At 37.2% G+C, this 23071-nt stretch overlaps 1 protein-coding gene across 1 annotated transcript in view; it reads right to left on the bottom strand.

Moving 5' to 3' along the window:
* Positions 1–4871: 4871 nt before the first annotated feature.
* LOC133872030 (CHD3-type chromatin-remodeling factor PICKLE-like) overlaps positions 4872–23071 on the bottom strand; it is a 52894-nt gene continuing 34694 nt past the window's right edge. Inside the window, exons 19-31 of the mRNA XM_062309535.1 lie at positions 21561–21670; positions 21384–21465; positions 17897–18094; positions 17239–17389; positions 17036–17141; positions 16697–16771; positions 14677–14738; positions 14497–14573; positions 13363–13493; positions 11676–12051; positions 7559–7691; positions 5781–5854; positions 4872–5677 (exon numbers count right to left, since the gene is read on the bottom strand). Of these exons, the coding sequence (XP_062165519.1) occupies positions 5180–5677; positions 5781–5854; positions 7559–7691; positions 11676–12051; positions 13363–13493; positions 14497–14573; positions 14677–14738; positions 16697–16771; positions 17036–17141; positions 17239–17389; positions 17897–18094; positions 21384–21465; positions 21561–21670 (2073 nt within the window). The 3' untranslated portion in view covers positions 4872–5179. The remainder of the gene's footprint in view (positions 5678–5780; positions 5855–7558; positions 7692–11675; positions 12052–13362; positions 13494–14496; positions 14574–14676; positions 14739–16696; positions 16772–17035; positions 17142–17238; positions 17390–17896; positions 18095–21383; positions 21466–21560; positions 21671–23071) is intronic.

Genomic DNA, 23071 nt, shown 5'->3' with positions numbered 1-23071 from the left:
ATGATCAAATTAAAGGCCCACAATACTCAATGAGCTTCTGTTTGTTGGTTTCAAGCTCAAGTACTGTTCAACAATATTCTATACACTCTCGTATTACTATAACTTGGAGCAAACAACCACAAACAAAGGCAACAAACAAACTTTTTTTTTCTTTTTTTCTCTCCTGCTTTTCTTTAAGAGAAAGAAAGTTTGTCGATGTGGGGCTGAAGGGTGTTGGAAAGACAGGTTGGCATGATCTCATAGATGGACGGAGAGAGGAGGTTTAGGGGAGGGGGTCGGGGAAGTTGCTGTTTGTAGGAAAGCATGCGTGCAGTTGAAGCCCAGACTTGTCTCTTCTTGTCTCTAACTTTCCCGGCATTTGCCTTATTTCCAGGCCTCACCTCTCCCTCTTTTTTCTTCACCTTCTCTCCTCCACCCTTTTCCCCTCAGCCTCACATTGTTTAGTATACACCTCCTTTTGGCAGTTTTTCTACCATATCTACTACTATATGTCTATATGTATATATTTATATATAGAGCTATTGTTTGTATATCTCAAAGGAATTTGTTCTTTTCCACCACCTCTAAAGTGCTTGCAGCTTTTTTATTTGAGATATATATTCACATTCGCAACCTCACATTCATGTTCATGTCAACAACAAATTTGCATGCGTATATAGCAATGCTATATATTAATAATAATTGTCAATGTCTCATCAATCGTTCATAATTAATTATTCACGGTAATCTTTTAAGCTAAGAGAACAAACTCGATCATAACCTTAGGCAATATATCGAAAGTATTTCCAAATTATTGGCTGATCTTTATTAATTCCGATAATGCATTTGTCAACGGTAAAAATTGTTACTTTATGTTTCGTGATGACCGAGTAAATTAAAACGTTAGTTATATCTGTATTATTACTCTTAAAGGACTGCTCGAGTTATGATTGGACCTCCTTAGAATTACCTATAAAGTTTAGCCTTACCTAGTAAGGAGTCAATGCAAGACTTGACACTCATGAACACTTTTATAATCTACCCACTCAATGTGAGAATAACTTCATGAGATGTCACATAATACATTAATAAATCGCCAAATTTCCTTTTCCATTCCGGTCGATCGAGATACCTTTGTGGTCGACCCAACTCATTAGGATTGATACAGAGAGCATCGATCGAAGTCACAATAGAAAATAGGTCAACTGATAGGGACGAAACCATAGCACATAACGGTGAAAGCCCAGTTGATGTGGAATCAACCGATGAGGCACGACCAATCGGCTGCCGACGAGCAAACCAAAAACCCTCGACGGGTTTTCAAGATTATTTTCGAGACCTCTATAAATAGGTCCTTAGCCACGATCATTGTATGCGTCTTGTAACTTTAATTTTGAGAGTGAAAAACAAAAGAGTTTGTGAGAATATATACGTGAGGCATCCCTGATCACCCATATGCATGCGTTGAATCCTTGTAAGGTTAATCTAGCTTTGAGAGCTCATAGTTATCAATACTTCAAGATCCAATTCAGAAATTTTTTGTTAATTTATATACGTCCAAAAAAATTCCTTGTATAGGTCAAATGATCAGATGGGCACTGATTCTCATTCTTGCGTACTATTTTTTTTCAATAAAAATTTAAACGTTGCTTTTCGTACTACCAAATATATATATCCTGGAGTTCCATCCGAATTATTCTCTTCTTTTTCTTATTATGCTTGGTTCCATATGTGCATGTAGACAGTGGTGGAGCTAAAATTTTGATTTAGATGGAGGGGGCAAATTTAAAAAGAAAAAAGAAGAAGAAAATTAAACAAAAATTAATTATGATGGTAATCAGATTTTTTTTTTTACTAAATAAGAATTTAGTGGTAAATTCATTAAATCTACCATAGCACGAGCAAAAATTGACTTTCTTTAAGCAATTTCCATTCTTAAACAAGTTGACTTTCTTTATTTTCTGCATTTCTTAGTTAATATGCATACCTCTTAACATACGTGTTATTGTGTAGTTAACATATTAATAACGTCTAATTATTTTTTCTATTAAATTTTAAGTTAAAGCCTATAGTACAGATGAAAAGTGTGCGCAAAATAGTGTTATTAACATTTTTTTAACTAGAATTAGGGTTTTTTCACTTGAAAAAAACAAAAACACGCAACTCAAGCTCAAGGTCAGCATTTTGGTCAACATAAGTTACATAACTCAACTTATGCTTTATGATCGAAACGACGCGTTTTACTAAAGACTAAAGTCTAAACGGTACTGTTCGTATCATATTCTTCGTGAGACTAATTAAGGCTAATCTAATTTCATCTTTGAAACAGTTTAAAAGTCTGATATTCTTAAAAATTATTTGCCGCTTGTCGATCATGCGGTAATTTCGTTAATCCTAATGAGTGGTTGAGGATGGACAACCATGATAATTTAAAAAAATTTGCCAGATCGATGTGAATGAAATTTTGCCCCCGGCCTCTCAGCTCGACCTCCTGGCTCCACCCATGCATGTAGAAGACAAGTTATATAATGCATGAACATAAAATATCCATTGCTTTTTTTTTTCTTTTTTTTTTCATTACTAGCACATATTGTTATTTTGGGCAAGTTTTTCTTACTCATATTTTCAAGAATATATTTTTCTTTGTGTATCAAATCCAAAATTGTAATCCTTTGGCGCAATTCATCCATGTCATGCACGACTCAATGCTTTTCAACATGGGTGTGGTAGGTTTGTCCAGTCATGGAACTATGTATACATGACATAGATACACTAGACAGTCAAAAGAAAAAAGCACATTCATAATAGAGAGAGATAGAGAGAGAGAGAGAGAGAGAGAGAGAGAGAGAGAGAGAGAGAGAGAGAGAGAGAGAGAGAGAGGGTACCAAAAAGATAAATAATAATAATAATAATAATAATAATAATATAAAAAATAAATACATGAATTTAAAAGAAAGAAGTAAGGATTCGTTTGGTATGCGGAATAGATCCTTAAAATGGAATAGCTATTCTTATAGAATGACTATTCTTTTGTTTAGTTGCTTACCATTTCTAAGAATAGTTATTACCTTAAAAAGAGGAATTAGGTCTCGTTTGATTTGTGGAATGAGTATTCCAGTGAAAAATAAAATAGTTATTATTACGAATAAAAGCATAATGGAATGATTATTCATAGTATTTAGTTTGGTAACAACTCATATACTTTAATTAGAATCCAATCAAAATTACTAAGGATTTGTTTCTTTTTTCTTCTTTCGTTTTCATTTTCATTTTCATTTTTTCTTTTAAAAAAAAATGAAAGAAAATATAAAATAATGAGTGGTTTTTTGTGAAAAATATAGTCTATTCCTATAGGAATAGCTATTCCTCTTATTTTTTAGAGGAATAGGTATTTTTCTTTGTAAGTGAATAGTATTCCATAAAATAAACCCTAACCAAACAAATTTCAGGAGTCAATTTCGCGAACCAATCGAGACCTTAATACCTATTCTTTTACAAAATGAGAGGAATAGCTATTATTTGAAAAATAAAATAAAATAATCTCATGCAAGCTCTCTCTATATTAAGGCTATCAATATTAAGCATTTCATACATGTTCTATGTTATGATTATGGTAGGTGCAATATGGGATATGGAGTGCTAGATTGGGCCAACCTAATATGGAATAGGTTTACACTTTACAGACTTAACTTTTCGCGTTCCATCGGCTCTAAAGCTTTTAGCGTATCAGTTAGATAACTAACATTGTGGAAAAAAAAAAAAAAAAAATTGAAACTCCGGCTCTTTTAGGCTTTTGGCAAGCAATAAAATATAAAAGATTATGTCAGCCCACTTTTCAGAAAAATCCTAACAAAACAGGGTGTTTTTTGTTTTTTTTGATGAATTCGTCGGTCTTCTTTGTTTCAACATAAAGGTTCAAAATCAAAAAACAAATAATTTTTTTTTACAAAAATAGAATAATATGGAAAACCTTTCTAACTCTTTGCAGTACTCAAAGGACCATTTTTGAAGGGATGCATAATATGGCCAAATTGGTGGGGTGAGTAGAGGAGAAAGGGGCCATCTATGACCTCATGACTACTCATCTTTTCAAGTTTTCAACTGTGAATGTCGGTGCAAATGTTTAAAATTAGGTTGAAGTTGGATGGTTATACCTTCATTTGTCGAAATGAAATATTTAAACTCTAGAATGGATTATGATGTGATCATTGTTATGCATGCTGCATAAAGAATTGCATCCACATGCTTATAATTGTCTGTTGATGATGATGGCAGTGATGGCAACTAACTAACTTACAATTTTATCTATTAATGATTGTGATGTTCTTTTACAAAAAGAAAACCTATGGTCTCCTATCATTATCAATTATGTTAAGATATCTAAATTTGTCACCCTTTTTGTGACATTTTTGTGAAAAAAACAAAGATTATGTAGCTAACAACAATAATTCAAGTTACTTTATACACGCCAGAAGCTTTCTTTACAAAAAGTAAAGAAGCTTTATTGTGCGTTGCTTTCTTCCCCATTCCTCCATAAAAGAGAAACTGTTCTATCCATACTCTTTATCTATATATCTATCAAAATGAAGGTATACATCCTTCTAGCTAGTTGATAAGATTGAGATATTCTTCGTCTCCTATTGGCGGAAAAGCGATAAGGCTTTGACCATCTTCAATATAACGTAATTATCTCTTTACCAAAGCTTAAGCCCTCTCTGTTTCGGCCCGTTTTGCAAGAAATAAGTGTTCCTGATGAGATAGTGCTTCATGTCCAAAAAGATAGCTTTCGAAATTTGAAAGAATATTGAATTTTACTGTCAAAAGCATGGTTTACCCAACTCGTTACTTACAAATAAAATAGCAATCGCCAAAGAGAACGGTTTTATCATGTGTTTAATGAAATCAAAAAGTTTATATATGTTTATAATCCATCATTATGTATTTCAATGAAACAAAGTACATACTCGTTAATCCTTCCCTCCCCAGCCAGTCCTCAGGCAATACGAGATGAAAAAGTCCCAGCATTTGGTAATCAATTCTCCCATGAAAGTTGAAACCGAGGAAGAAACTATATAAATCACTCGAGAAATTCCTGTCAATCAATTTTCTTTTCTTTTGGGGGGTAAAGACTGTTGCTGTGATTGTTAGAGAAAGCAAAGACTAATGAAATAGGAGGCTCAGTAAACTTAGATATATGTTTTCAGTCATCCAAAACAATGACCCCCTGCTCCGATTTCTGTGTGCTTCCATTAGATGGAGCATCATCCATTTCCACATCATCTTCAGTTACATCTGGCGCCTGAGGTGGGGATGGATCCACAGTAGCTTCACTCTCTGCTTTTGCTGGATCTAGGTCAGGGTTTGAGTCCGTTAACTTGCTGCTTTCCTTTAAAGGTTCAGACTCTGTTACAATGTCCATCATCTCAGTTTCTGCCGTGGAAGCAGGGCCGTGGTCATCTTGATGGGCAGATGGAGATCCGGTTATTGAAACATCGACCACCCCTGACTCAGCTTGTGATTGTTGCGTTCTATTCGATATCAGGTCTTCCGAAGTAGGAGGCTTTGTCTGCCCAGGAGAGAGAATGCGGTTTACATCTTCACAAATGGTTTCCAATGGAAGGAGGTTCTTTGTCACCGATTGGTTTGCTGAGGAAGTTGGAACTGATTCCTGGGGATTTTCCTCCACAACCTTGCACATCTGCCAGTAATATCGAACAGACAATAAAGGATCTGTTGGGTAGCATGAATCCCCCCCCCTTCCCTTTCATAGTATGTATGCATTAACTCGATCAAGGAGTTACCTCATTGTAGAGCCGAGGCAGTTCTGATCGATCCGGGTCATCATCACAAACTGCAGCAGAAATTTCTTCCGCAGCTGCACAGGCACAATATTAGTCACCATCAAGCAGATCAAGAAGCACCAACCAATAGTAGAAACCAGACATCATATGGTGATATGATCATCAGGAAATGCAACTCCTCAGTTACAATTGTTTACTGTTGAATTTTGTATCCACCAATGAAAAAAAAATTGGCAATTCTCTAGTATCTTTTATAAGGAAAACCTGAATCTGAGAATTTTCTTTTAATAAATGATACCCAACCCTTTCATGCATGAAAAAAAAAAAAAACTAGAAATTATTCGATACTGCTGATAACTTCCGAATAACTTCAGAATTATATGCTAAATTTCAAAAGTGTCAGTTACTCGTAAATATTGTGAACGACAGAGAACACCCCTCATGCAAGCCAACAAGGTACAAGCTCTGCACAGAAAGGAAAAGGGTATACAATGTCGAGCCACAGACATAGAAAATCAAAACTGTACCAATTAACAGAACCCAAAAAAGAAAAACGAGATGAAGAGGTATAACCAACCATTCAAGCATGCAGAATATATAGAGTTGCAGCTTTAAACTGTGAGAATGTTCTATCCCTTCAAAGGTATGACTACACTCCATCTAAGTACAAGAACTCTCCAGACTTGCCAACTACTATTACCCACAAACCTCTCACGCCAGCTAGAGTGGCAGAACCCAAGTTACCCTAAGCAAGAGTGGCTCCTAATCATACAAAGCCCCTAGGTGATTAGCTATCAAAGCATCCTCATCATCAGCTATGTAAAATGACGAGAGACATTTTCGAAGGATAACTCCTCACGCCTACATCCTCGAAAAAAGGGTAAGCAACGTCCATCCCCATCTAGAGACCAAAAACCAGGAACTCCCTTTCTGATTTCTCTCAACATAACTAATCCTTAAGTTATGCAACAAAAAATAAATAAATGAACCCATAAATCATCCTTAACTGAGTAGTTCAAAGTTTCGAATTAATAAATATATATATATCCTAACATCCTTTTAGCCTCTAAGTGATACCTTTGAGACTTGCCTAGACTACTAATTCTAGAATATGCACAAAATCAGGTTTTAGAGGAGAATCCACCAGAAGTTTCAGATTATCTAAAAATCTTTGGTCAGCAGATCTACATGACAAATGATTTCTGAATTTCATATTTCTTGAAATCCATTTTTTTTTTAATATTGTATTTAATTTAATAAGAAAAACTGCAAATGAAAGTATCTTTCTCACATCCATCCTCCATCCCATTGTCGGAACAAAAATATCGCTTGGTACATGAATCAAAGATCTGATAAATTATATTATTATATAATATATATAAATCTTATTTAGATATAAATATTTATATCTAAATTGATCATGTCTTGTGTTCAGGAATTCAAATTAAAATAAAAAAGATATTTTAAATGGCTCGTATGTTGTGACTTGTAATAAGCCATTCCGGTAGGTTTTATAGCGGACCTGCCTTGCTAACAGGGAGGATATGAAATAGATAGTTGCGCTTGCCTTCACTTATAAACTCTACGCCCCCTATTATAGTAAGGGCATGCTCTCGAAACTAGATTCGTTCGTTCTTGTCTCCGGCATTGCGGACCCAAGAAATAAAGTTAGACTTGAAATGAGGACAAAGCGAAAAAGGACGAAATAAGATGTATATAAACTTTTTATCTAAATCAACCAGGCAGGCAATCATTCAATAGATGAAGTTAAGACTTACAAATTGTTTCTACTTGAGGCAATCGATCAACCACTTGGGTCTCAACCTCCACGGAGCTAGGACTTGGCACATTTGCAACCTTCGGTTCATTTTCAGGCTCTTCCCTTGCAATCTCGTTTGATTTCATGTCACCCTGAGAACAAAATCAAGGAAAACAAGAACTATCTGAGTCCAGAAGCAAGACAACTGCCATGTCATTACAAGTGATGACTATACAAGTCATATACATAAAATTACTGTAAAATCTTCCACATAGAATCATTCTTAGTCTTGCAATGATAACTGTGTTTTTAAAACCCAATCTCCAAATGATCAAGGACATCAGAACCATAGGGTTACCAAAGCCGGTGAATTTCAGATTCAAAATCATATATGCAGTCCAGGCTACAAGAAATATTTCAGATTGTGGCACTACAATCCAGTAAACCAGCTAAAGGAGATGTGTACAACATAAAAAGGAATCGGGGAAAAAGTACCGCTTAAATAAGAAATGATGGATTTCAAATAATAACTTTGCAGGTAGTGAATCAGCAGGTGGAGCTACCTACATGTCTCAGTAACCCCATTTAACTACAGAGCTGGTATGACGATCCTATACAGTGAGGTAAAATGAACTACATAGCAAGGGCACAAGATGACGAAGGCACCACTTATTTGAAGGAGAGGTTAGACCAGAGAATGTGAAGGGCCAAAAAGTAAACTGGATTGAAGTTTCCCTGAGTTCTGAAAGTCAATGGTATCATCACTTAAATCACATTAGAAGCACTTACGTAGACCTGATATCTGCCAAGGCCACAAGTACTTGTTAAAATACATCTGTCAAAGTACTGGAGGACATCATTAAAACAAAACACTGTGAGGTAAAAGAATTAAATCTAAGGAGGTCTAGAGACATGTTCTCATGTTCTTCAAACTATGTTCATCATTGAGAACAACATGAGATGCAATCTTTATTGAACTGCCTGTATAATCATGTTCAGTCCAACTCAGATCAAGAGCCAATCTATATTTAATTTGTTCAATGAGCTGGATTGTACTTGTACCAGTACCCAAAAATTTTTACCTTTAAATAACTTAAATTAAAGACTCAGCCTTCCCTGAGCAATAGTTTTTTTTTTTTTTTTTTGATAAGTAGAGAATTTTATAAAAAGCGTAAAAGGCGCTCCTGAACATACATGAAGTATACAAAGAGGAAACCAAAACAGGAGAGCGAGGGGCGGGAGGAAAAACACCCAAAAAACCCAAAAAATGAGGAAACCCAAACTCCTACAAAACCTAGAGACTAAAACATCACATCAGAGGCCCTCTTGCCTTGCCCCGACTAGAACCAAAACCCCTGGCATCATAATTAATTGTGTACTCTAGGTTTTTCACTTTACAACACCCTTTAAACTTAAGGGTGGAGACTGGAGCCTCTAGACGATGCTCCGCATCAATTAGAGCCATGAAGTCTAAAAATGCCTTCTCATTCCCCTCGTGTGAGACCCCCAAAGTCTGAAAACAGAGGCTAAGACCAATTGCTGCCCCGGGAGGACCACCAAGCTTTTCAAGACCACCTCCCCACGAAGAATCATCAACAACGGCTGCCCGGAAGACTCGCCCACTTCTTAAGGAGAAGGGGCCGTGCCCCTTGGGAGAAGAAAGCCACGCCAAAGAAAAGGCTGACAACCCTCGTCTTGAGCAGGCGTAGACACAAACCCGTCCTTTGTTGGTTCTAATAAGGGCTTGGTAGCATCCCCAAATGACGGCAAGGAAGAAGCCTTGGGAACACCGAAAGTCTCAAGAGCCTCCCCAACCAGAAGCTTATCCAATTTGCCAACCTTATTCTTTTGGGAGTATTTAAGCACAGACTTGGATTCCGACAGGTAAATGGGCGCTCCAGACTCCGACATCACAGGGAGAGAACAACGCAGCCTTTCACCAAGGGCTGCCGCTTCTGATAAGCAAACGCCGAGGGCTGGACCAAACACATCTAGAGCCAGAGAAGGAGTCAGCAAATCGCAATAAACCTCAGATGAAGACGGCAACAGAGGACCCTCACCCAGAGCAGATCTCACCAAGGACGCCGAAGACAGCTCAGCTACAGAAAGCGTCGGGATGCAACCCACGGCTGACTGCTCTGGAGCAGCGGCAATCACCTCCACAAAAGCCGTCGGAGATGAGACCTTCAAAGAAGGAGAGTGCACAGTAGACACCGAGCACTCACCTGACGAACAGCCGGAAGCAAACGGCGCCGGAGAAGCAACAGCGCCCGCCAAAGCCGCCGGGCCCAAGGTTGAACCCGGACTCGCTCTCAAACCCACAGAAAAAACGTTGGAGTCCCGTACTTGATCAAAACCTAACATGGAAGACTTCTTAGACCTACAACGCACTCTACTGGACCTATCCCTAAAACGCATCCAGCCCAACCCATAACCACTCTTAAGCAACCGACCCAGCCCAAATCTGTCCATTCTCCACTTCAGCCCAACAGAGGAGTGCAAGCCCAAAAAAAGCCTATGCTCACAAGCCCAACCAAGCCACGCTTCAAAAAGACCAAGGAGCTTCCTAAGAACCCCAAACTCCTCTGAAGCGTCACCATCACACTTCTTCGAGCATGCCAAACTGCCTCTTCTGGACACGAAACCCTCTGAAGCGTCACTTTCACCCATTGTAGCCCTCTGCATGGAACACGCCAGACTGCACCCACAGGAACCTCGAATCTTGGAGCCACCAACAAGAGGGTCTTTGCCCAGAGGATCAGAAGAAAAACACTCCATTGCGTAGCAGTCCACCACCTGCCGGATCATCTCCTGCTCCCAACCCATTGGAATAAGCTTCTCCATCTCACACTAGACCACAGGCACCGACTGAACCTGAGGCTCGTCAACTACGACAGGAGCCGGCGAGCGTACCACCTCAGCGAACGACAAAACGCCCGCGACCTTACCTAATATCTTCCCCGCCGGAGCGCCACTAGAGGATGACGACACCCTCGTGGAACCAAAAAAAACAAACACTTTGCTCAACTCCCCAGAAACAAGACCCCACCCCCACCCGCCACGGCCTTCAGGGAACACTACCATTCCTCTCTAGCCACCCACATCGTAAACCGCCACCTCCAAGAACCGGCTGGAGCTATTACCACCTAACCAAACGATGGTCACCTTCAAACCCTCCCTGAAAGATTTCATGAACAACTCGGAACCACGATCTCGCAGCACCTCTTCCACCATCAATAGCAACCAAGCTACGCAACGCTCGCCCAACAGAACCCACCCCGAGAACCCATTCCTCTTTTCCACCACCCTCAACTCAACAGACCCTTTCACCACAAAGAAGGTGAAAGATTTCGCCTCCATAAAGAATCGGTTCTCCATACCCAACCGCACAGGACAACCCCCGAGGGGGTTCGCAGCAGCCACGCAGCGCTCACATGACTGAAGACCAAGAGACGCAAGCTAATCAGATCCAACAAACTCTAGGAGTGCAGAACCACTCTTTACTTAGTTGGACAACTGACATCAAGAAATCTGGCCCACATTTGAGAATGCAGTATGTTTTTACTTTCACCATAACAAATGGCAACAAGAAGAGCAAACAAGACATAGGACTGATGCTCAATGATAGTTCCTGTCTACCTCAGTGGAAGTATTAAGTGTATGCAACTAACAGGTTCTCCTGAACCCAAAAGGAGAGGAGATATCTAGACAGATGATTAACCAAGGCTAACGGCCCTTCTTAGTTTGGTTGCTTTGGTTTGGACCTTAGCAATTTCCTTCTTCGTCTCCAACCCTGGATTGAAGTATAGTATCCTTGCTCACAACTATATACAACGTCCTTTATTTTTCACTTATCTATTTTTTGATTGGTAAATTACACACACACCCGGTAGGACTCGAGCCCACAACCTCACCCTCCACCTTGCTACAAAGGGAGGAAGTACCATTTGAGCTAAAGGTCATTGGTAAATGGGCAACAATGCGTGACACCCGTAATATGACAACACCATAAGAAATATTGAAATTGAATTAACTTTTAATGAGGTAATAATACTTCAGGCTATTTTCCTCAAGACTTCAACAAGATACAGAGAGTGAACCAACATGCAGGTACCAGGAAATGTAACTAAACTTACGAAGTATTCTTTCTGGTACTCTGCATTGAGCCCTTTTTCCAAGAGAAGCACCCTTTTCTTGATAAACTCAACCTGTCTTCTCTGCATATCTCTGAAGTGAAATAATATGGAAGGGTCTTGATATACCCGTGCTTGGTTTGCAGCATCAGTAGTTCCCTGTGCAACATCAGTTGCTATATCATTCGCACCACCATTTTCCCTTAACTGGGTGACGGGTGCTTCTGCATTAGCTGCATTTGTACCATTTTGTGCTTGGGCAGCAGCTTGTCCTGGGACAGGTAAATTTATGAAGGGGAGATTTAACTCTTGACAGATCACCTCCTGAATCCTCAGTTCTTTGTCATCAACAATAGCTTGCCATCTTCCATACCCGTGCCTTTCATGTAAGCAATAAGGCACAGGTTAGTAACTAATAAGTAACTAAACAAAGATCTTTATGAGCTGAGCATTGTCAAATAGCAAAACTATTAATCTCACAATCAGCTAGTCAAAGCAGTTGCAGTATCAAACACCACATCCCCAACCACACAGATAACACTACACCCTCTTACACCCACATATATTTGTCCCATGTGCTTACGTGTGAGTGCCTGTGTATGTGCATTTGTGTATTAAACAGAAAACCTTTGAAGCAATGCCCAATCACATTTAATGTAAGCAGACCAGCCACAGCCCACTTATATTTCATGCTCTGACGAAAGTAAATTGGTTTAAGATCATGCACAAACACATGATACATGCAATACTACTTTTTCCGTCTCATACCTCCCTTTCTAGGCCAATCCTAATTTGAATCATAATCAAGCTCACCATGCTTGAGCACACGTGACTGAATCTATTTTCAGTAGCAAAAGTCAAGTAGAGTGCACATGAAAGAAGTCTGAAATGTGGTTGAAATTTCATTTGTTCAATAACTCCTAGAACTAAAAGCATAAGGCACCCCAGGTACATAGGAAGTATACAAGAGTAAGTACCTAATTAGAAGGAGAAAAAAGAACCAAGAAAATCATGAAAATTAAGCACTAAAGAGGATACAAATGCCATTGTCCAAAGATAGAGAGCATTGAAGAAAAAAGATAAAAACTCCTCCAACGTCCTCTCACGGTTGTCAAAACTACTATCATTTTTTTCCCTCCAAAAACTAGAAGCATCTTTTTTATAGGAAAAACAACTCATGCAATAGGATTTGAACTTATGATCTTATCCTCTACCCCTCGTTTAAGTAGGAAGGAGATTGCATTTGGTCCAAAGACCATTGGCAGAAGTAGAAGCATAATTAGGCCACACCATTGGGAAAAGCAACTCGTTTAGCATACATATAGAATCCAATCGAAAGGAAAACCAGGCTGCAAATAACAATGTTTAGCCATTTAAGTTACCAACTATAAAGCTTTTCAAATGGAATTTGAAGTATTTCCTGAAATTAGCACAACAATAATCTGTTTATTACCAATTATAGCACTACAAGTAATACAGTCACACGTGTAGAAAAATATATACACATACACATCTGTATATAAACCACATTTGTTTTATATATATGGAGATGTAATGCTTCTTATCAAAATCATTCAAGGAGATATATTATGAATGAAGGATATAAACAGTCTAACATAAAAGTGAAGAAAGACTTGTAATGACTATGCAGATAAATGTTCTAACATATCAACTAATGTCAGAAACATACTTCAGTACAGCACGCAGTAATAATAAATCATGATCTTCCTTCCAAAATTTTCCACCCCTCAACCCTGGGTAGCGTGATACAATGTCTTCTGTGAAAAGTGGAGAGCCTGGATTTTCTGGTGAAAACTTCACCTACCATTACACCCAAAAGGAGGGAAAAAGAAAAATTAATTTAGCCTCAATAATTATAGAGAAATGAAAGATAAGCTTTATCAATAGCAATGTATATTTTATACATAAAAAAATAAAAAATTGTGTCTCCCAAGTCCTGATATGAGGTACATCTTCCTTTAATTTGATAGATGCTCTAGAGTCATACAGACTCGCAGCATACACATCTTCACTAAATCTAGATCTAGTTAATATTTGGATTACATCATCCACAATATACCCTCCCTCATGAAGAATCGATCCAGGATAACAATATGGACACTTTTTGGGTTCCTCTTGTCATCAATTGAACAATTTCCTCATTTCTACTTTCCAGTTCATCTTAGTCCCCTCTACTGAGAATATTCAAAGCTAATGCAAAGAAATAGAGATTCAATAACAATCCATAAGATAGGCCTATGCAAGTTAAAGTACAATTCTTTAACTTGTATAGCCTATCTTATGCATAGGCTTATGCATAGGCCTATGCAAGATAGGCCTATGCATAAGATAGGCCTATGCAAGTTAAAGTACAATTCTTTCTTCTCCAACCCCTATTCTCTCACATGTATAGATGAGGTGGTACCAGAACCCTCCATTCTCTAGGCTCGCAAATGACTTTGTGAAGAGTTGTTGTTCCTTACATAATCTAGATAAGTTAAAAAATAATTAAAATTTAATCAATCCTTCAACTTGCATAATGTAAATTTACGAATCCCAGGCCTATGCCGATGCTGCAGGAGATCCACGCACTCATATTACATAATGATCACTTCAGAGATGAGACAAAACAGGGAAAAAAGATAATCCACATCCATCACTTGGTTGAGTCATACATGAAAGTCCCTAAAATGTTTACCCTAAGTTCTTCAAATCAACAAAATCAAAAAAACTAGGGCTTTAAATTTATAAGGCAGGAAAAAATTTCAAAATATGACAATGGAAAGCAACTAAACTCATGGCAATATTTTTTTGTGGAACTTACTTTGTCCCTTATTAGAAGCAGAACTGCAATCCTAACAAGTACATCTTGTATTCTGAGTCCTTCTTTTGGAACACCATCTATAACCAAGACGATTAGTAGTAACAAAAGTTTTAGTCACAAACCAGAGAAAGTTACGGACATAAAGGTAAAGAAAATAAGAAATTAGCAGGTTTTTATCACCTGAAAAGTTAGGGGAGTCCGTCATATCTTCAGCAATGTGAGACAAGAAAAGAGTCCCATAACTGGATTAAAAATAAATAACTATATCAACATACCAAATCCACAGGATAGAGAATGGAAAGAGAACACAATATATTCTGCGTCAAGATTCCAATTAAATATAATTACTGTGCGCATGTATAGCAATACGCACTACTTATACGCACATGTGTCCATGCGCGCGCGCGCACACATGCACTAGATCCAGAAAATACATGCATTCATATGAATAAACACATAGGCACAGACAAAAGTCTGAATTTTGCGTTCAATTTGGAGTGATATCAACAGAACTTTTCGGCAGTGTGATCAAATGTCAAAAACTAAATTTACAAGACAAACCTATCTGCATTTACATCAGAGAAGTAAATTTTATATAAAAGAAATAAGACATTTCTTTCAGCTTCAAATGATTGCTTTACATCATGAAGCAAAGAAACTTTTAGAAAGTGTTGTAGAAAAATTGCAGGCTTAGTAGACAATCTCCTCATTTAGTTTACTGCATATGAAATGTAATACACAGTATTTTGCAATGTGTGAATTTGATACAATTGCAATTTGAGTAAAATGAAAAGAACACACAACCTATCTAGTCTTTGTCAATTTGTTAGAGCATTCCTAGCAGGTTTCCTTCCCTTCCCAGTCCTTTTCCCTACATGTAGGGAACAAAAACATTTTTTGCTTCCTAATCAAAAAATTTCCCACAACAGCTTCCCTTTACTTTTCCCAATATCATTAAAATAATATATATTATTTTATTTTACTTTACTTTATTCCATAAACTTTTTTTTTTTTCTCTTTTATTTTACCGTCTTTGTCTTCTTCCTCTCTCGCCTGTCACTCTCGCCTCTCTCAACTCTTTCTCTCATCTCCGTCACTCTCTCCTCTCTCGTCGTGGGCTACTGGTGGACGCCGGAAGGTGAAGGCGCAGTGGCGCGTTTGGGATGCCAGGTGAAGGCGCGTTTGGACTGATTGGGGATTTTTTTTTTATTTTTTTTTTGTGTATTTTGGTGGTGGTTTCCGGTGGAATAGGGTGTTGTGTTTGGATTGGGTTTTTGTTTGTCGTTGATGGTTGATTGGTGGTGATGTGGTGGGTTCCGACATGGAGGAGGTTGGAGTCGATGGGTTGTTTGATTTTGTAGGGTTGAGACCTGTGGGGGGTGTGTCCGGCCGCTGGTACATGTTGGAGAGGAGGATCATCGGCGAGATCGTGGGCCGGTTGTGGAGGTGAGAGCACCGATCTCCGTGGCGGCACGCGCTGATGATCCGGTGGCTTGGGCTCGTCGGTAACTGTTGCAAATGACGAAATGGGAGAGAGAGAGAAAGAAGGCGTGCAGAGAGAGAGAGAGAGAGAGAGAGAGAGAGAGAGAGAGAGAGAGAGTATTTTTTATTATTAAACAATAGAGTGGGAAGTGAACAGTTCTTCCCAATGCATTGGGAAGAACTGTTCATTTCCTAGGGAATGGAAAAGGGAAGAGAAGCTGCTGTGATGTAGATTTTTTGACTTTTTTAAAATTTTCCCTAAAATGTAGGGAAGGGAACCCATGTAGGGAAGCTGCTAGTAATGCTCTTATGCCATACTAAATTGTACTATTGTAATTTGCTATGCTGTATTATATCGTAAGATTTAACAATATAGCACGGCATAACAAATTGAAACACTGACACATCAAATGCCCCTTATTGATTTAATCCAAAAACATTTTGCATCACTAAAAAAGTAATCAAATTCACAGCCAAAAAAAAAAAAATTGCAATATGAGCTTATCATTTTAATAAGTGTTATGAAAACTAAGTGCGTGCATTATATATCATAAAGCATATGTGCACAGAGGTCATCGAACCCAGAAAAGAAAAAACATAAAATGTTTTCACTTATTGCCAAATAAAATGACGAAAACTATGGCATCTTCAAGGTTCAATGACATTTATAATGGTAATACAAAAGATTCCAATATGAAGCAGAGGCTATAGAGAATACTCTTTTATTTCTTCATAGGTCTTCTGCTTCATGCGAGATGTAAACTCCTTCCAGTCAAAATCCCCAACCCCAAACCTGCAAATAATTCAAGATAAGACAAGCTGCTAACATAGGCAAAACTAAAAGAGACCGGACTTCTAAATAATGTCACGGAAATTTCACTTTCTTGCAACACATCCATTCATTCCACAAATTAAAATGTCTAATAATACATGCATGCATGTGTCTGTGCACATGGAGGCGCACACACACACATACTCACACGAAGAGAAAGAGAGTGGGAGATAAATCTAACAAGCATAGGTTACTGAACCAAAGATTACAAATAACAGAGAAAACCTCATCAAAATTTGCACAAACGCTGCCCTCTGATTCTGATTGAAACCCAGTACCCTAAACGATCTCCCTTCGCCTTCCATCAATGGAAGTGGCTCAGAGCCATCCACTGTAAAAGAATTCATAGGGAAGTGGCACTATAATCAACACATGCTGACCAAATTATTCTAATTAACTTATTGAACAATATGACAATGAAAATATACCACGAGGTTTCTTTTTGTAAGGCTTTCTCCCAGACGGAGCTCCAGCTATAGTTGTTTCACTATCAGTCAGCTCGGCTTCGTAGTTATCATCCTCACCGTCAGAGCTTACATCTTCCAAACCAGCCAGGTCATCTTCTTCAACAGATACCATCTGAACAAAATTCCGATTACACATGTTAATCCCACTTTCATGGAGAATGAGTCTGAGAATGAGTCTTAGAAGTGTTATTATTATTATTATTATTATTATTATTATTATTATTGGTAAAAGTTGCTAAATATGTTAGTAGCAAGTTTCAAATTACGGATATGTAGAGCCTTCCCACTAGGCCTAATGATGTTCTACAGAGACTTAAAAGTTTTTTATATCTAACTAGGAGGTTTTTAAATATTAATCAATCCATTTAAACCTATAGAATGTGCCTGACTGCAAATTGTACTTTATAGAATGCAAATGTAAAACAACAAAGATGAAAACATTCTCCCATAAGAAAACATAGTCATCCACAGATCATTTGACATCTTCAATGAACAAATGCCCTTCAGGAATTATGTGTATGCAAATAAAGCATTTTAGCATTCCAAGGCAACTTAAATCATTGACAATAAGGGCAAAAATAAGTTTAATGAATATGTCATAAAAACTAAAATGCAATACCTGCTTCCGGCTTCTCTTTCCCTTTCCCAAAGCATTAAACTCTACAACTTTATGCACTTCATAGCTGTCTCTTAGCAACTCTTCCCAGAAATTTGTTTTTTCTGTATTGCTCACGGTAGGTTTATCGTCCACTGCTGACTTCCGTGCTTCCTCCGCCGCTACAGCCTCTGCTTCCTCAATATATTCAAAATTTGCCACCTACAGAATATAACATTTACTAAATTTACTAGAAAACCATAAAGCAAGAAAGAAGCAAAGAATATGACAATGAAAAAATCCTATGTGACGTAGCGGAAGACTTGGTAACAACAATTAGAAGCGTCTGCGTCTTCTAATTAAAAGATAAAACAAGCCCACAGGCTTAAGAACGATAAAACTCCACAGAGTGTTTGAGAAAATTCTCTGATTTGATAAATATTCAATTGTATTTTTATTACATTTCAAACTTATGTATTTATAGGAGATTAATACTTGTAAAGAAAGTAAAGCTAATCCTAGTAGTAATAGAAAACCTAGTCCTAGTAAGGAAATACTTGTAGAGAAAGTAAACCCAATCCTAGTAAGGAAAAGAAATAGTTAAATCCAAATAAAAAGTAGAAAGTCAACAAAATTGACTTTTGTGTCCTACATCACTACGCTGTTAGAAAAAGCCCTTTCACAAAAAATCACAACATGATGATTACATATTCTTTTTTTGATAAGTAATTGAGATATCATAAAAAGTGTAAGGCACACCTAGGTACATAGGAAGTATACATGAGAAAACACATAATTAGGAGAAAAGAAAACAAGAAAGTCATGATAGCTAATCACCAAAGGAGAAAAAAAATTTGTTGCCCATAGATACAAAGTATAGAAAAATAAAGATTTAAACTCCTCTAAAGTCCTCTCACGGTCCTCAAATCTGGTATGGCTAGAGAAATTCCCCCAACCTCTCCTAATATTTTTCTATAAACCCACCCCAAGAGTCCCAAGAGGCTCATCAAAACACCACCCACCCCATGAACTATCAAATTTAGAGTCGACCACCACTCTCCACCAAGCCTCTCTCTTATGCGCATAGCTTCATAGCCATTTTTCTAAGAGAGCTAGATTGAACAAGAAGAAGTTCAAGATCCCCAGCCCTTCTACAGAGATCGAAAACAAACATTGGACCAGCTTACCAGGTGGTATTTGAACTTATCACGTAGCCCATATATAACAACAATTCTACTAGTGGAAATTTGATTATGCTTCAAAAGATGTGTGGGAAGTCCGCATGTATAAGTCCAAATCTGGCATAGAGTCACCACAACTCCATACCAAGATATTGGAAAGCCATGCTTCATCTTATTTCATTTTTAGTCATCAGAAGTGTTCATGTAACTTTTTCAAGTGTCATGAACTAAAGGTGCAGTTATCCAAATGCCCAAAATGAATAACAATCCAAGGAAAATAAGAAAGCACCAAAGGACTAGGGGCATTTTCAGTCCTGCTATTACTATTGGAGAAGGTATGGATGAGCTACCAGCATTCTACATGTATCAGTGGGCAACCCCAATATATACAACATGGCACAACAGTACCATGGCTGGGTGCTCTTTTGTACTGGAAAAGAAGAAGAAGAAACCAATAGTGTTAGAAAAATGTGGTTCCATATGACTGAATCGCATGGAAGAAAATTACTACGGCAGAGTATTATTCTAAAATTACTGACTCTATCCCCCAACCATTATACAGCAAATCATGAAAATGCAATTTTTGGTACTCTAAGCTATCAGGAAAGAGCAATTGGCTAATGTATTTTGTGCACCCCTGTGCTACAGCAAATTATATGTCTGGCCAAAAGAAGTAAGAAGTAATATTTCTGAGAAGAGAAAATATGAAGTGGCCAACTTTACTTGTCAAAAAAGAACTGGTCGTTTTTATAATAATTTCCTTCACTTCTAGAAATATAGAAGGAATATCAAGGTCACAAATTCTTAAAAGCGTTACATTTAAACTTTAAAACTATATAAGGATTTTCAATATCTTTGAAGAGAAATGCTATATACTACATTTCAATCCTACTGGATTGATGTGGCAGTGCCTATCAGCCCTTGGATCAACTTTAGTTTTACAAAAAAAAAAAAAAAAAAAAACTAAGAGTAATGAGCACTGCTATATCAGCTCAATAGGATAGGGGTGTAGTATATAGCATTTCTCATCTTTTGAATCCGGTAAGAATATAATTAGTAAAATTTATACATTTTAGTAATTTAGGTCTATAAGGAGGGTAACTCATGGATGTAATGCACAAAGGAGGTAAAGGAGGACTGAGACTATTCTGAACAATGAATTATATGTTACATAAAGTGTTGTCTTTATTTTACACTTATGTTGGATGGTTTATGTGTACTGGAGATTGCTCTATTAAAACATGTTATGGGGAGGCCCATTCCAATTCGGTCCTTCTGATAGGTATATCCCTAATATTTAGCTTGGTTAAAAGAGACAAAGGTACTAGGGTTGTGCTCCTCTACGCTTTTTGAATTTGAATTACTTATTAAAAAATAAAAAATAAATAAATAAGAAAAAAAAGACCTAAAGCATTACATAAAAACAGTTGAAGTTAAACATGACATAACACACATAACCATGTGAGACCTAGGAACGACAGAGGAACCAAAAGGAAATCAAAATTCTTCAAGAACCATAGCTCATGCAAATCGATATGATGGAGATATAGGCTACCATCCAATTTCGGCACTATGTTACCAGTCAACTGAATGCAACTTTAACTAATAGTCATAAATGATAATGCTCTTGTAAAAGTTGGATGTGCATGCTCTCTTACCCTATCTTTGCGCTTTTAATGATATTACACTTACTTATCAAAAAAAAAAAGTTGGTTTAACGAATGTGGACTAAATTTGTTTGATGAGACCAAACGGAACAGATGTGAACTAAAATATAGAAGAATGTTCCAAAATTATGAGAGAATAGTTAAAGAGGTCCCAGTAAAAATTACGCTCAGAATAAGCTGTTTTAAGATGCATGTAATGACAAAAGCATATTCAAGAGAACCTGGACAAATTTGGCACAGGGATGCCTTAATATTTGGGATTCCACAGGCCTCTGAAATAGGACAGCGGAAGCTACAACAATAAAATGCTCTGCAGTTCAGATAATTTAATTTCACCATAGAATTGCACAATTTCATCCAAAATAAGGTCTCATTTATACATTACAGTAAAAACAAGTATAACCTAATTTATGTCCACATTTGACATCTTGCTGTGAGCACACTAGGCTGATCAACTTCCTCTAAAAGGCAAATGTCACCTCTCCTCGCCAAAAACACTCCCCAATTTTTTTTTATATATAATTAATGAAAATTGGGTTAAACCATCAGATAAAAGAGTACAAACACGAGATCAAGTATGCAAATATACGGAAAAGAAATCAAGCATATCTTACTAGAAGCACATAAATAAAAATGCACAGAATAATATAACATAGATAAAACCTTAAAGGCCTTTAAAAACCCATCTTCCTCATCATCATCCACTGTAGCCTCTTCGTCTCGAACTTGGTCACGGTCAAGTAATCTATTAAAAGAAAAATAAAAATGAAACAAACAAAAAAATTGAGCTAAAATAGTTGAACAGTATCAATTGAGTCAAAACAGTTAAAAAAAGATTACCTATCTATTGCAGCATCATCATAATGAATTTGGCGGGATTTTCCCGCTTCGTCATTCTCATCAGCAAATAACTCCTTTGAGCCATACCTTATGATGTCATCTAACTCTTCCTAAAGTACAATTAGAATTTTCATCAATTTTCTATGCAAATACATTTAATTAGATGGTATATTCCTCGATGTGCACATAATCTCTGTCATACATTTGACTTCTATCAGAAAGAATTATGAAAAATGAGGTACTTCAAGCATGCATAGCACACCGTAAACAAAATGATTGATATCTCCAGAACAATAAACAAGTAAAGAAAATTTTAACGGATGGGTTTGTTGAGGTTTATTATACTTTTGTATCAATTCTCACATGTTTCACCTCCTTAAAGCTCAGAGACATATTTTCCAGTCATGTAACATACTACTCACCACTTAAAAAAGTCAATCTAACTAGATAGGAGTTTTTTCTTAGAAACCTTTATCAAAGATTACATTCTCCTTTCTTAGCTGCTGGTCCAAAGGCTGGGCTGCATCTGAGGTACTGCATCTCCTCACGCATAATCCCACTCCCCACCCCAGCCTCCCTTTCTCAATCCAGTTGAATATGAGAACAAATACAGGTCTCCAATACAAAGAACTAGAGGTACTACTAGCAGGCCAGCACCATTACCTGAAGGTGGAATGAACTGGGAGAGTGAAGAGTGTACTAAAATTTTGTTTCAATACACTAAATTTATGAAATTGTGATATTAATAGTCTTTCCTTGACTCCTTATTTGAAGGTGCCACTTTGCATTTTAAGGAAAAGCACTGCCCCCTTCACATAACAAGCAAATATCTTATGATTGCCCACCATCACCTAGAGGTAGCAAGAGATAGGTTTGGCCAGGTTCCCAGTTCCCACTGGATTGGAATTGTGTTCATAGATCCAGCCCCAACCACAGCTGCAATTTAGAAGTAGCGTGGAAATTTAACCCTAACCCAACCCTCAACCCATGTAACCCATCTAGTTCATTTAAATTTGATCATTTTCCCTATTTCAAATAACAGTAAAATGTTAAGAAAATAATATCATAGGTAAGCTTGAAATACTAAGAAAGAAAATGCCATAGATAATCTCAAAAGCATCCAGGCAACAAAAAATTGAATAATTATGAATATGCCCACCAAGGCACCAAGTGTTCAAAACATATGAGCAAAGCTTAGCAAATAGAAAAGATCTGAAACATTAATAAAAGATTTCAGAACAAAAAAAAAAAGGAAAACAAAAAATCACCATAACAATAACGTACCATCTATAAATATAAATAACCCTTTCACAGTAAACACATTTTGAAAAAAAAAAAAAAAAAACCTCACTAGTTGTCCCAAAAGCTTAAACTAATAAAAATTGATAAATTTAATCATTTAATTAATACTTTAAACGTTTTTTTTTTCTTTTTGCCTTTTGGGAGTGGTTCTGCCAACCCCAAAAAGCTAAATGAGGTGACTCCAGCCACCCCTTATATTTTTTTTAAAA

This window comes from Alnus glutinosa, chromosome 6 (genome assembly GCF_958979055.1).
Source record: "Alnus glutinosa chromosome 6, dhAlnGlut1.1, whole genome shotgun sequence".
NCBI classification, from domain to species: Eukaryota; Viridiplantae; Streptophyta; class Magnoliopsida; order Fagales; family Betulaceae; genus Alnus; species Alnus glutinosa.
This window is presented reverse-complemented; position numbering and strand designations above follow the sequence as displayed.